Genomic DNA, 13,210 nt, shown 5'->3' with positions numbered 1-13,210 from the left:
AGGGCTACTGTAGGGATGAAAACAACCACTGTGAAGTCCAGGCACAGTGTGTATGTTAACAATGACCAGTGGAGACCACAAGGTGGCTGATTTTTCACAGCCCCTGGGTCTTTCAGCTTCCTATTCTATTGTTTAAAGTCGCCTTGCCCTAGCAAACCCTCTGCAGATTTTTGAGCATCTGTCTATATCCCTGGTTGTCACAAACAGTTAAGTGTTTTGCTATTACCCAAAAGGATGGAAGTTCAAGCACGCCCAGAGGTGCATCAGGAGAAAGGCCTGGTGACCTAGTTTTGAAGAGTCATAACCATTGAAAGTGCTATGGAGCACAGGTGTACTCAGGAACACATGGGTTTGCGATCTGTACCCTGATTAAGCTAAAATGGAGAGATTTACTGGAAAAAAAAAAAAAAAAGAATCAGCATGGGCAGGTGACAGACTTACATCCATGCAGTGGAATCCCAGTAATCCAAAATGGCAACTCAGCAGTGCCATTTTATAAAAGGAGAACAAAGGAAATGAAACACATCACTTGATTCATATTTATAAACTTAGACCATGGAAACACTTTATTTGATTATTAACAGGTCTTTTTTTCATTATAAGGCAAGACTTCCTATGGCTGGACCTGGTGAAGCAGCACTTCCTGCAGCAGGAACTCAAAAGGTAGGACCTCGTGTAACTCAAGCTCATAAGACGATTGGCTTAAAAGAACATACGTATTCTTAGATAGGTTAAAAAAAAAAAAGATAGGTTACAGTGTGGTAATTACAAGGGCGTGTGTGGGAGGGGGAGTCGCACTGTAGTTACATCATCATGACTGGACATTCCTCTCTTAGAAACAGCACGGAAGATGCTTGTTGCTAGTGTGAAAACAGAACCAGCCAACAAGGAATCAGAGCCAATTCACAAACCAGCCATTTCAGATCTTATCAGGTACATTGATTTTTTTTAATTCCCTTACACACTCCCTGCTTTTGACCAAGGATTTAGAGAGAAATTCTTTGATAAGTTCACTAACCACTATTCTGAAAGAAGACTTTCTTCTGCACGGACTTTGAACATGTTTATTCTGGATGGTTGTTTATTTAATAAGACCTACAGGGTTATCCATGTGAAAAGGTTGTTATTGTTAGGTGCCATCAAGCCGGCTCTGACTCATAGTGACTCCACACACAACAGAACAAACCCCTGCCTAGTACTTCTTTCAAGACAGATTTGTCTGTTCTTCTGGTAGTGCATGGCATTTTCAATATTCTTTGCCAGCATGCTAATACAAAAACGTCAATTCTTCTTCAATCTTTCTTATTTACCATTCGTCCATCACATGCAGGTGACTGAAAATATTAGAGTTTAGGTCAACTGCACCCCTGTCCTCAGTGTGACAACCCTACTTTTTAACACTTCAAAAAGCCCTTCTGCAGCACAGTTGTCCAAATGCAACACATTGTTTGATTTCTTGACTGTTGCTTCCAAGAGCGTTGACTGATGATTCAAAAAGAAAGAAAGAAACAGAACTATGAATAGCACCAGAACACTGTGAAAAGGGATCTGGGTATTATTTGATGTCTTCACCATGCCATAGCTTTGGCCTCTTGCGTCTGTGGTTTTACTATTTCAGGGGTACAGTAGGGCATGCCACATTAAGGGAATAACCTGACATCTGTCGGCTTACTCAAGAAGTGGACTCAAATTACATCTGAAATGTAGGTGCTGTCAATGTACATTATTCTTTTCATAGGCATCAAAGGGTCTTTTGGGTAATAGAATTTGTCAAAAATTTCATACAACATTTAATAGTCCCTACAATTATTACAATGACAATGATTATTATTAATCCAGTGGACAATATAGACTTAATCCATGATCCAATGCCTGAGGTTAGCTGGCTGAAAACATCTAGAAAAGAGGAGTTTGAGGGTGAGGGTATATGGAGCCATGTAGCGGTCTGGCAAATTCGTTTAACGCTTGTTCCACCTCTCCTGAAGTGTTAATTTAGGTGCGACAAGAGGTATTACCTATAGCACAGACCCCTCCTTGCTCAGCTAACAGGAAATGTAGCGCAATTTGATGATCCAAAACTAGTGTCGCAAGTGAGTTCAGTGATTTCTCTTGAGCCGTCATAGCATTGGCAATATCATCTGCTATTCCTTCCATGGTTCCATGTTACAGTTGGTGAGTTCTCCTACTCCATACAAAGGGAAGGATATCCTCAAAAAATTAAGACCTAAACCAAATATCATGGATTGAATTGTGTCCCCCCAAAATATGTGTCAACTTGGTTAGGCCATGATTTTCAGTACTGTGTGGCTGTCCTCCATTTTGTGATTGTAATTTTATGTTAAAGAGGAATAGGATTGTAACACCCTTACTAAGGGTGTTACATCCCTGTTACATCCCTGATCCAATGTAAGGGAGAGTTTCCCTGGCGTGTGGCCTACACCATCTTTTATCTTATAAGAGATAAAAGGAAAGTGAAAGGAACAGAGAAAGACCTCATACCACCAAGAAAACAGCGCTAGGAGCAGAGCGCATCCTTTGGACCCAGGTTTCCTGCGCTGAGAAGCTCCTTGACCAGAGGAAGATTGATGACAAGGCTCTTCCTCCAGAGCTGACAGAGAAAGGCTTCCCCTGGAGCTGATGCCCTGAATTTGGACTTATGGCCTCCTAGACTGTGAGAAAATTAATTTCTTTGTTAAAGCCATGCACTTGTGGTATTTCTGTTACAGCAGCACTAGATGACTAAGACACCGAGGAACTCCTTTAAGGGGTTCCTTCCATCTCTCCCTTGCCCATCTCTTGACTGTTTGTTCCTCCTCATTTCTAAAAGCTACAGGTGGTCAGTCCAATGCAAACTCTCATCTTAAGAATGGATGTCTAAAGGGATTCCCACATGGCCTAAGGTACATTGCCTTGTCATATTCCAACAATCCAAACAGGAAAAAGCCCAGGTATAGGACTCATTATTTGAATTTGAATTGGCAAAAGTGGGGTATCTTGATCCTCCACATAAAAATACTTATCCATATGGGGCACACGTCATGTAAGTCCTGGCATCTTTCCCTGGGACAGGGATGGTTTGATTCATCTGTTCAAGCCAACTGTCTGTCAAGGAGTTGTTGCAAATAGACACTCGTCCTCACCTTAGCCAATTCCACATTTAGACACAAAAAGACTTTTTTCCTTGTAGATATGCAGTTAAATTTCCTGAAAAAGCCACGTTCCAATATCTGGGAGAGGCATTATATGAAACTAACAGCTCATTTTTACAATCTGGAGAGGAAATTCAGGATATTTCAAACATTCTTTAACTCTAATCCAAGTCAGATTGAAACATGGGACTTGGGGTTGAGTCGGTATCTCAGGAGGATGCCACAGTCTCACACGTATGGCTCACCCAGAAGTGACATTAAAATTGGCAGTAGCAGGGGAAACAATGATATAATTCAATATGGGAGTAGCTAATGGATCTGGGTTCTCATGTACATCTGGTGTTAGGTTGCCTAGGTTACTATTATTATTTTTTATTTATTGTGCTTTTGGTGAAAGTTTACAAGTCAGTCTCTCATACAAAGTTATACACACCTTGCTGTGTACTCCTAGCTGCTCTCCTCTTAATGAGACAGCACATTCCTCCTCTCCACCCTGTATTCCCCGTGTCCATTCAACCAGCTCCTGCCCCCCTCTTCCTTCTCATCTCACCACCAGATAGGAGTTGACCACATAGTCTCAAGTGTCTACTTGAGCCAAGAAGTTCACTCCTCACCAGTATCATTGTCTATCTTATAGTCCAGGCCAATCCCTGTCTGTAGAGTTGGCTTTGGGAATGGTTCCAATCTTGGGCCAGCAAAGGATCCAGGGACCATGACCGTCAGGGTCCCTCTGGTCTCAGGCCATTAACCCTGGTTTTTTTACGAAAATTTGAGATCTGCATCCCACTGTTCTTCTGCTCCATTTTTATTTTAAACATTTCCTTTTAAAATGTCCAGGCTTTTTACAGCAGTAACAAACAAAAGGCAAGTTACTAGGCCCAGTCTTAGCTACATGGGTGAACCTGTTCTGTGTGGGGAAATTATTTTGAGGCTGGGTCTGCAACTGCTTTTATTGCAGGGCTATAAGATGATTTTGTTTAGCTTTAGTCCTCAGTTCAGCTTCCCTACCCTGCTGTTTAAGAGTCTGAGACACCTTATAGGCTAGAGTGGCTAACTGTGAAGTGTTTTCATTTTTCCAAACTAGTTTGTGGGATTTGGCTAACTCAGCAAGCTCTGGATGGGGGCCATGGACAAAAAGGGAATTGGAAGCGATATGAGATCCAGATGCTTCTAGCTTTAAACCACAGTGTTCTTGAAAGAGTTTAGTCAAACAGTCCCTATAATCATAAACATTTTTACCTTCGTTTAGTTTGCAACCCTGAAATTTGGTCCAATCTATTTCTATGGGGGAAAGCCTTTGGGATAGCGTCAATAAGGTTTATGACAACAACTCTGGTATGTGCTACTATATCCATGGTTGAATTCTGTACAAGTTTTCCATCAGGCCTTTTCTGCCCACCTTTGAGCATCACCTGGCCCTATCAGTGAATTTATTAGAGTCTGTTGGACCAGGTTCATAGGTATCAGCCAAGATTCAAAATTTTTGAGTAATTTGTGAAGCTCTTCATGAGAGTTAGGAAAATCCTTAACATTAGAGTGAAGTTTCACTTTTGATTGGGGGCAAAAGTAGCTTGTAGTGGCTTCTGAGTCTCTTCAGCACATTTAATCTTAAAAGCATTTCATAAATGGGTTTTAGTTCTTCTAGAGGCTCCTTGAGATAATATGGAGGTTCAGGAAGGGGGTTTTCAGTGGCGTATGTAGGTGAAGATGGAGACTGGGGATTAGCTGCTGGAAGGGCAGAGGAAAACGAGGGGCTCTGGGCATCAGAAGCTGAGGTTGGACTACATATGTGAGGGACTTCACCATTTGAGAAAGGAAGCCATTTTGGGAGAATGAGTCATTTTGAGAGAGTCATTTTGGGAAAGGGAACCATTTAGGGAAAGGGGGCTATTTTGAGAAAGGGAGTCATTTTGGGAAAATGGAGGGAATATAGGCTGCTTCCAGTACATGGTCATCGAGGTTATAGAGGTCTGACATTGTCTAATTCTTTGTTTATCTTATTTTGAAACAGTTTCCTACAGGAGGTGAATTTGTCATTATGGTTTCTTTTAGAAGCCTCCAAATACCAATTACAAAGTGTTTCCCATTGCTTTACCTTTTTTCATAAGCCCTTAGCCTCTAATTTGTGGTGCAGAAAGTTCAACTTAGTTAACTCAATGATCACCAAAATGGCCACTGGCCCTTTAAATTTCCCTCCTTAAATTTATGCCAAACCAAGCCCATTGCCGTCGAGTTGATTCTGACTCATATCTACTTAAATAAAAGACTGAACCAGGGCCATAATACCCATTGCCATCAAGTTGATTCTGACTCATAGTGACCCTATAGGACAGAGTAGAACTTCCCCATAAGGTTTTCAGGACGTGGCTGGTGGATTCAAACTGCCGATCTTTTAGTTAGCAGACACAGCTCTTAACCACAGCACCACCAAGGTTCCTGGGCCATAATGCTTGGTCATATAATCAGCAGGAGTTCCCTCCTGCTTCACTCTTGGACATGGCAGTTCAAATCTCATGAAGAAACTTGCAAGTATTAAAGACCTTAATGTGTGTAAAAACCTTATGGTGCACCAGAAAGAAAAGAGAGTTCAATAAAAGACTGGCCACAAGATGGCAGTACAACCAAACTTGATTTGGTAATAAACTCAGGGAGATGCTCAGGAAACGAGCAGGAAAAGATAGGCAATAAACCTGTCAGAGTCATCCTCGAAATCAGTGGAGTCTTAGATCTGAGAGGCTGACCTACAGCAACCTGGAGAATTTGAAGAGATGATTCTGGGCATAAGGGGCCCTTGCCGGTACCAGGGTGAGCCAGTTCCATGACTTCTTGGGAATGCAGAAGATAATATTCCTTCAGAAATCCTTGGGACTATGCTATTAAATGTCATAGTGTAACCATCTGTACTCTGATTAATATAAGACTGAGTGATTTACTGGGGCGGGTGGGGGAAGCATCAGCTCAAGCAGGGGATGGACTGAAATCTACTCCGTGGAATTCGGTAGTCCAAAATGGCAACTCAGTGACATTTTATAATAGGGAACAAAATATGAAACACATTACTTGATTGGTATTTACAGACTTAAATCATCTAAAGACATTATTTGATTGGCAATAGATTATAATAAGCAGGACTTCCTGAGTCGGAAAAATGTATGGAATTACTTGCTGTAGAGGGAACTCATAAGACTCCCTGTAATGCAAACTCCTAAGGCAACTGGCTTAAAAGGATATATGTATCTTTTTAGACTGGTTAAAGTGTGGCAATTACAAGGGTATGTGACAGGAGGAGAGGAGTTGCAGTGAGGTTATGTCATCATTACTGGACAGTCCTCTCTCAGAAACAGCAGAGAAGATGGCTGCTGCAAGGGTGAAAACAGGACCAGCAAACCAAGAGTCACACCCAATTCTCAAAGTGGCCATTTCAGGTCTTATCAGGTATCTCAATTTTTTTTTTTTTTTCCAATTCCCTTACACAACTGGCTTTTTTTGTTTGTTTTGGTCTGTTGGGGGCAGAGAATTGCAGAGGATATTCTAATCTGATCACTTTTCCAGGGTGTCAGAGAATTGCCACAGGTTAGGGGCTCTAGTGTTAAGCCCCTGGCCTGTGACAATTCTCTGACGTCCTGGAAAAATCGTCAGGTTAGAATAATCCAATTTAAATAACTAGAGCCAGATTCCAGTCTGAGGCCACTGAGGGGTCCTGCAGTGAAATGGAAGTGGCTCAAGGAGGTGGTCAGTACTTATCCCTGTTCCTGTTTCTTCCAGTGTGGGGTGGAACAAGAGGGTGGGTCAGGAGCAGCTCTCCAGTGACAGGTAAGATGGGGCAATGTGTTTCTAGGGGGCCTGCAGCACCCGCTCCTCTCTGGTCCAAACTGGCACCATGCCACCCATTCAATGTTTCTCTTTCATGTTTCTCCACCCTCCCTCCCTTCCTCTCTCTCACCTTAACATGCAATACAATGCATCCACTGCCCCCTGAGAGGCAGGCAGTTTAACTGGGGAGGAGACAGCACCTGGAGTTCTGCTAGAGGGGGACGAGGCTCAGCCCTGGGCATCAGGGAAGGCTCCCAGATGAGTGACACTTTGGGTCAGCTCTGAGAAGCAATGAACGTTCACAGATTGTGGGGCAGGGAGGCTTGCTCTAGGCAGGACTCACACCCAGATCACTTGACTCCAGGGAGCACACTCTTAACCTCCCAATCTACCAGCAGCAGTGAGGTTTCGGTCACCTTCCACTGGGAATGTGACCACAGCTCTTCTGTGAGCCAGAGAGGGCTTTAATCCAGCCAGGCTGGGCGAGGCTCACCTACCCCTGAAGAAGCTGGACAGCCTATGGAAGCCCCAGATGGGAGAGAAGACCCTTGGCTGTGATGAGGAGAGGAGAGAAGCCATACCCACATGCTGGGGCTCCTACACTTCATGTCACAAAACATGTTATCCTATGACCCCACTGTTCCACAACCCAAGCAGGGCCAGGTCCCCACCCCGCTTACAGGGTAGGAAGCAGAATCTCAGGAAGTGATGGCCTCTGGGGAGCTAGAAGAAACCCTCTCCCCCATTACAAGGGGCAGGGATTCATCCTGGCACCCATCCTGGCATGTGGCATGTGGAGGACCTGGCATCAGCATGCACCCCAGCAGTCTGCTCTGCCAAGCTCTTCCTCTCCTGTCACACACTGCTCCTCCATTGTTGGAAGCCTGAGTCCTTGGTGAGGCAGCCCCATGACAAGGGGAGAGACTCAAGAGCACCAGCCGTCAAGGAGTTAGGGCTCTACAGGAGGGATGGAGTATGGCTGCATCGTTGATACCTCAAGGCTCCTTCCTGAGCCTGTGGCTCTCCAGCTCCTCCCCAAGCTGTCCCTGGGCCACTGTCCCTTTCCCCACTCCATCTCCCTTCCCTAGCCACTCCTTACCTGACTCAGAAGTGGGAATGAGTGAGGAAAGTGTGCTCTGCTATGGTGGGAAGGAGTTGTGGAAAAGGGACATTAGGGCAAATGTGGCAAAGGATGGGGCCCACATTTCCAGGCACTCCCACCCTTTCTCTCCACCTGAGTGGAATCAGAATTCTCTGGAAAGCTGGCTTCAAGGCAAGGGAGAGTGGGTAGAGGCTGTGGGGCTGGTGGCTCCTTTGACACCTTCCCATGCCCTGCTTTGAAGGGTTGTCAAAAACACTCCAGGCTTTTTCTATTCTCAAAACATCAATTCTGTTGTCCGAGCAAACTCCCAGTGGGCAAACAAATTTGCAGCATCTTTTTTTTTTTTTAGGTAAACCCCCTCCAGCGAATATTTATTGCCCCAGGACACAGGGGTAAGAGCAAGAACATGCAGCATTTGTCAAAAAAAACTGGAAAATTTGGGCTCCAAGGTGGAGTACTACACCGAGGTGTGGCTAAAGAGCCAGGTCCTTGCAGTGAAAAACAAAGGAAGAGGTATGGCTAGGCTGTCTCACAGTACTTATTAGAATGATGTGGGAATGCCAGTATCAGGACTAGTCCAAGGATCGGAGGGCTTGAGGGCACATGGCTAAAGGTCCTTCACCTGGTATTCGAAATGTGCTCAGGTGTCTTTACACCTAATACTGTTGACCTGACAAATAGAGGAGCCAAAAGGCCCAAAGCAACAAGACTGGAGAACAGTTTGGGTATGGTTAAAGGATCTGGCCCTGGAATCTGGAAGGCTCTGGAAAGCTGACTTCAAGGTGAGGGGCAGTAGGTGGTTATAAGGCCCTTGGAGTTAGGACTGGGAACTGAGCATTAGGGAACAGCAATACTTCAATGGGTGGAGAAAGACTGAGCACACCAGAGACTAGAAAGCGTGACGGAAAACCAGGGAAGGGAGCTTTCCCAGAAGCCAACGGAAGAAGGTAGTAACAGAAAAAAATGATCATTTAGGAAAAGAGGTAATTGAGTCCCTGGAGATGTGGGACATTCTGTCCCTTCACCTGGTATCTGTCTCCAAAACCTAGATCACTCCTCTCCCCATGCAAAGGATCAGATTCCCCAATAAGCGCCTTTAGGACTTATTTTTTTCCTTACGGGTTGAATTCATTCAAAAAACTTGAAGGGTGAATTTGATTTCCATGTGCCATTCAGGACAGATGAGTAACAGAGCCTGAGCTATGATTTATTGAAGAAAAATTTTACAATGAAGGGACAACAAAGCATGCGAAAGAACTGGTGGTGTATCAGAATAAAACGTCACCCATTCCAGGATTACTTCAGTAAGCCTTCTAATTTTCTATTCTGTAATGGCTACAGAATGTGGAAAATTAGTCTGTTTAGTTACTACTGACACCATCACCTCATACAGAGTATAGGTAGTCAGGAGACCTCCTGAAACTCCCTCAGAGGGGGGTGAAGTAGTGATTTGTGGGGGCAACATTTCGTCCTAAGTCAGCTGAGGAGGGACGCTAGAATGAAGTTCTGCCCACACAGCTCTCTCCGTGAGCGTCTTCTGGTGCAAGAGGAGGTATAACTTATTGCTAGAGCAGCTCCCGTTCTCCCTCCCCCCACCCCAAAATAAGGCTGGCTCTCTGATGTATACTGTTTTCCCAAATTCTTGCCCTTACTCCCTGCACACTTAAAGCTTCTGTGTACTCCGGTGTAAGAGGAGGACTGATTTAAAGTCTCACCCACACTAACTGTAAAAATACAGCTTCACCCCAGTGAGCCTGCTGATGTATGAGGGTTTGCTTAGGGCTAACGCCTTTCTGACACTCCTTGCACACATGGAGTGCACCCCCTGGTGGAGAAGGAAGCCTGACTTTTGGCTAAAGCCTCACCCACACTCTAGGGGCAAATGAGGTTTCTCACCTGCGTGTATCCCCTGGTGTCTGATGAGATTTGACTTGCAGTTACAGCCTTGATCACACCCTTTGTACATATGTAGCTTTCCCCAGAGTGTGGTCCGCTGTGTACAAGGAAGCTTGATTCCTGGTGAAAGTCTTGGCCACAATCACTGCTAACATACGGCTTCTTATCTGTGCGTCCTCTGATGTGTGATGAGGCCTCACTTCTGGCTAAAGCCGGGGCCATACCGCATGTGGATTCTACCCCAAGTGTGTCCTCTCGTGTCTGCAAAGATCTGTTGCTAAACCCTCGCCCACACTCACTGCACACATATGGCTTCTCCCGAGTGGGTCCCCTGATGGAGGAGGCCTGACTTCTGCCTATAGCCCTGCCCACACTGTAGGCACATGTAGGTTTCTCACCTGAGTATGTCCTCTGGTGTGTGATGAGAGTTGACTTGTGGCTAAAGTTATGCCCAGTCCTTGCACACATATGGCTTCTCCCCTGAGTGTGCTGCCTGGTGAGGAAGGAGGCTTGATTCTGGCTAAAGCCCCGTCCACACTGCAGGCGCACATAAAGTTTCTCACCTGAGTGCGTCCTCTGGTGTGTGACTGAAATTTGACTTCTGGATGAAGCCTCACCAACACTCCTTGCACACATGTGGCTTCTCCCCCAAGTATGTCCTCCAGTCCACAAGAAGGTCGATTTCCGTTTAAACGCTCGGCCACAGTCCTTGCACATGAGGCTTTTCTCCTGAGCGTGTCTTCTGGTGGATTACGGGGCATGATTCCCAGTTAAAGCTACACCCACACTTACTTGCACACACACATCTTCTCTGAATGTGTTCCCTGGTGGAGAAGGAGGCCTGCCTTCCGGCTAAAGCCCCGCCCACACTCCAGGCACAGGTAAGGTTTCTCATCTGAGTGTGTCCGTTGGTGTGTAATGAGATTTGACTTCTGGCTGAAGCCTCGCCCACACTCCTTGCACACATGTGGCTTCTCCCCCGAGTGTGTCCTTTGGTGTGTGATGAGAGCTGACCTGTGGTTAAAGCCACGCCCACACTCCTTGCACACATATGGCTTCTCCCCTGAGTGTGTCCTCTGGTGTGTGATCAGAGTTGACTTGTAGGTAAAGCCACGCCCACACTCCTTGCACACATACAGCTTTTCTTCTGAGTGTGTTCCCTGGTGAACAAGAAGGCCTGATTTCTGCCTAAAGCTCTGTCCACACTGCATGCATATGTAAGGTTTCTCACCTGAGTGTGTCCTCAGGTGTGTGATGAGATTCGACTTCCGGTTGAAGCCTCGCCTACAGTGCAAGCAAACATAAGGTTTCTCACCTGAGTGTGTCCTCTGGTGTGAGATGAGATTCGAATGCTGGTTGAAGCCTCGCCCACACTGCAGGCACATGTAAGGTTTCTCACCTGAGTGTGTCCTCTGATGTGTGACAAGATTTGATTTGCAGTTAAATCCTCGCCCACACTCCAGGCACACATAAGGTTTCTCACCTGAGTGTGTCCTCTGGTGTATGATGAGATTTGATTTGCACTTAAAGCCTCTCCCACACTCCAGGCACACATAAGGTTTCTCACCTGAGTGTGTCCTCTGGTGTGTGATGAGATTCGACTTCTGGTTGAAGCCACGCCCACACTCCTTGCACACATGTGGCTTCTCCCCTGAATCTGTCGTCCAGTGCATAAGGAGGTTTGATTTCCGTTGAAACCTCTGGCCACACTCCTTGCACACATAAGGTTGCTCACAGGAGTGTGTCCTCTGGTGTGTGATGAGACTCGATTTGGGGTTAAAGCCTCGTGCACACTGGAGGCACACGTAAGATTTCTCAGCTGAGTGTGTCCTCTGGTGTGTGATGAGATGTGATTTGCGGTTAAAGCCTCGCCCACACTCCAGGCACATATAAGGTTTCTCACCTGAGTGTGTTCTCTGGTGTCTGGTGAGATTTGATTTGTTGCTAAACCCTCGTCCACATTCCTTGCACACATATGGCTTCTCCCCCGAGTGTGTCCTCCAGTGCATAAGGAGGTCTGATTTCCATTTAAACTCTCGCCCACACTCTTTGCACACATGTGGCTTCTCCCCTGAGTGTGTCCTCTGGTGCATAAAGAGAAGTGATTTCTGGGGAAATCCTTGGCCACACTCATTGCACACAAAGGGCTTCTCCTGTAAGAGGGACCTCTGGTGTGTGATGAAGTCTGACTTCAGGCCACAGTCTGGTTCATCCTTTCTACAGATGACTGCTCCTAATCTTGACATTTCTAATTCCTTCAACCCTTTGCCTCTTTCCACAGACTCTACCCCTTGGCCTGAGCTGGGCTCTGTCCCTATCTCTGTGTTGCCTTCTCCAGGGCTTGCTGACTCTCTTTGGGGTGGGCTGGAGAACACCCTTGAAGTCTCTCCCTCCCCTGTCCTCCCACTCAGGGGTCTGGAGACTTCTTCTCCGTCTTGACCTTCTGTGTTTTCCCTCCAGCAGCTGAGATCAGAATCCTGCTGCTCTGGCTGCTTCTGATGCCCTGGGCTGGAAGGCTCTGGATGGACGCGATGTTGTGCACAGAAGCCTGGGAAGATCTGAAGCACGTGCTGGCTGAGGAACTGCTGACAGGAGACAGCCAGAAGGCAGGAGGAGCAGGGGTAGAGTTCTGGCTTCGGTTCTGCTGGAGAGAGAAAGGTTTCCGTTAGAGTGGCCGTAAGTGGGTGGCCTGGGCTGTTCCTCTCTTATGACAGACGGCATCTCATTGCTGGAGTCCCTGGGTGGCACAAACAGTTAAGTGCTCAACTAAGAGCTGAAAGGCTGCTGGTTCAGAAGACAGGCATAGCGATCTGCTTCTGAAAGGTCACAGCCTCGAAATTCTTACACAGCAGTTCCACTTAGCAACACGGGGTCACTGTGCATTGGAATCGACTAGATGGCAATTAACAACAATTTATTGCCACACTTGTAATTGACAATATATACAATTTGTTTCCCACCAATAATTCATTTATATTCAGTTCTTACAAATTACACTTTCTAATGCAATCCAGAAGAAGCCCTGGTGGCACAGTGGTTGAAGTACTCGGCTGCTAACCCAAATGCCAGCAGTTCGAATCCACCAGCCTATAGCATAAACATGTGGTAGTTTGCTTTCATAAAGAATTCCAGCCTTGGAAACCCTGTAGGGCAGTTCTACTTTGTCCTATAGGGTTGCTATGAGTTGGAATCGACTCGACGGCAGAGGTTTTGGGTATTGCAATCCAGATAATCCACACCAAAAACCTCT

The 13,210-nt window shown here is 45.9% G+C and overlaps 1 protein-coding gene across 10 annotated transcripts in view; it reads right to left on the bottom strand.

Moving 5' to 3' along the window:
• LOC126067740 (zinc finger protein 343-like) overlaps positions 1–13,210 on the bottom strand; it is a 213,047-nt gene that overhangs the window by 149,569 nt on the left and 50,268 nt on the right. For 2 of the 10 annotated variants that reach the window (XM_049869916.1, XM_049869928.1), the window contains one exon: positions 9,877–12,604. The exons of 7 other annotated variants lie outside the window; for them this stretch is intronic. In XM_049869916.1, the coding sequence (XP_049725873.1) occupies positions 10,749–12,604 (1,856 nt within the window). In that variant the 3' untranslated portion in view covers positions 9,877–10,748. Of the gene's footprint in view, positions 1–9,876; positions 12,605–13,210 lie in introns of those variants that run through there. One more of the 10 variants, XM_049869917.1, reaches the window with a different exon arrangement.

The sequence above is a fragment of the Elephas maximus genome, chromosome 25 (assembly GCF_024166365.1).
Source record: "Elephas maximus indicus isolate mEleMax1 chromosome 25, mEleMax1 primary haplotype, whole genome shotgun sequence".
NCBI lineage: Eukaryota > Metazoa > Chordata > Mammalia > Proboscidea > Elephantidae > Elephas > Elephas maximus.
The sequence above is the reverse complement of the archived record's forward strand: the minus strand, read 5'-3'. Positions and strand labels throughout refer to the sequence as shown.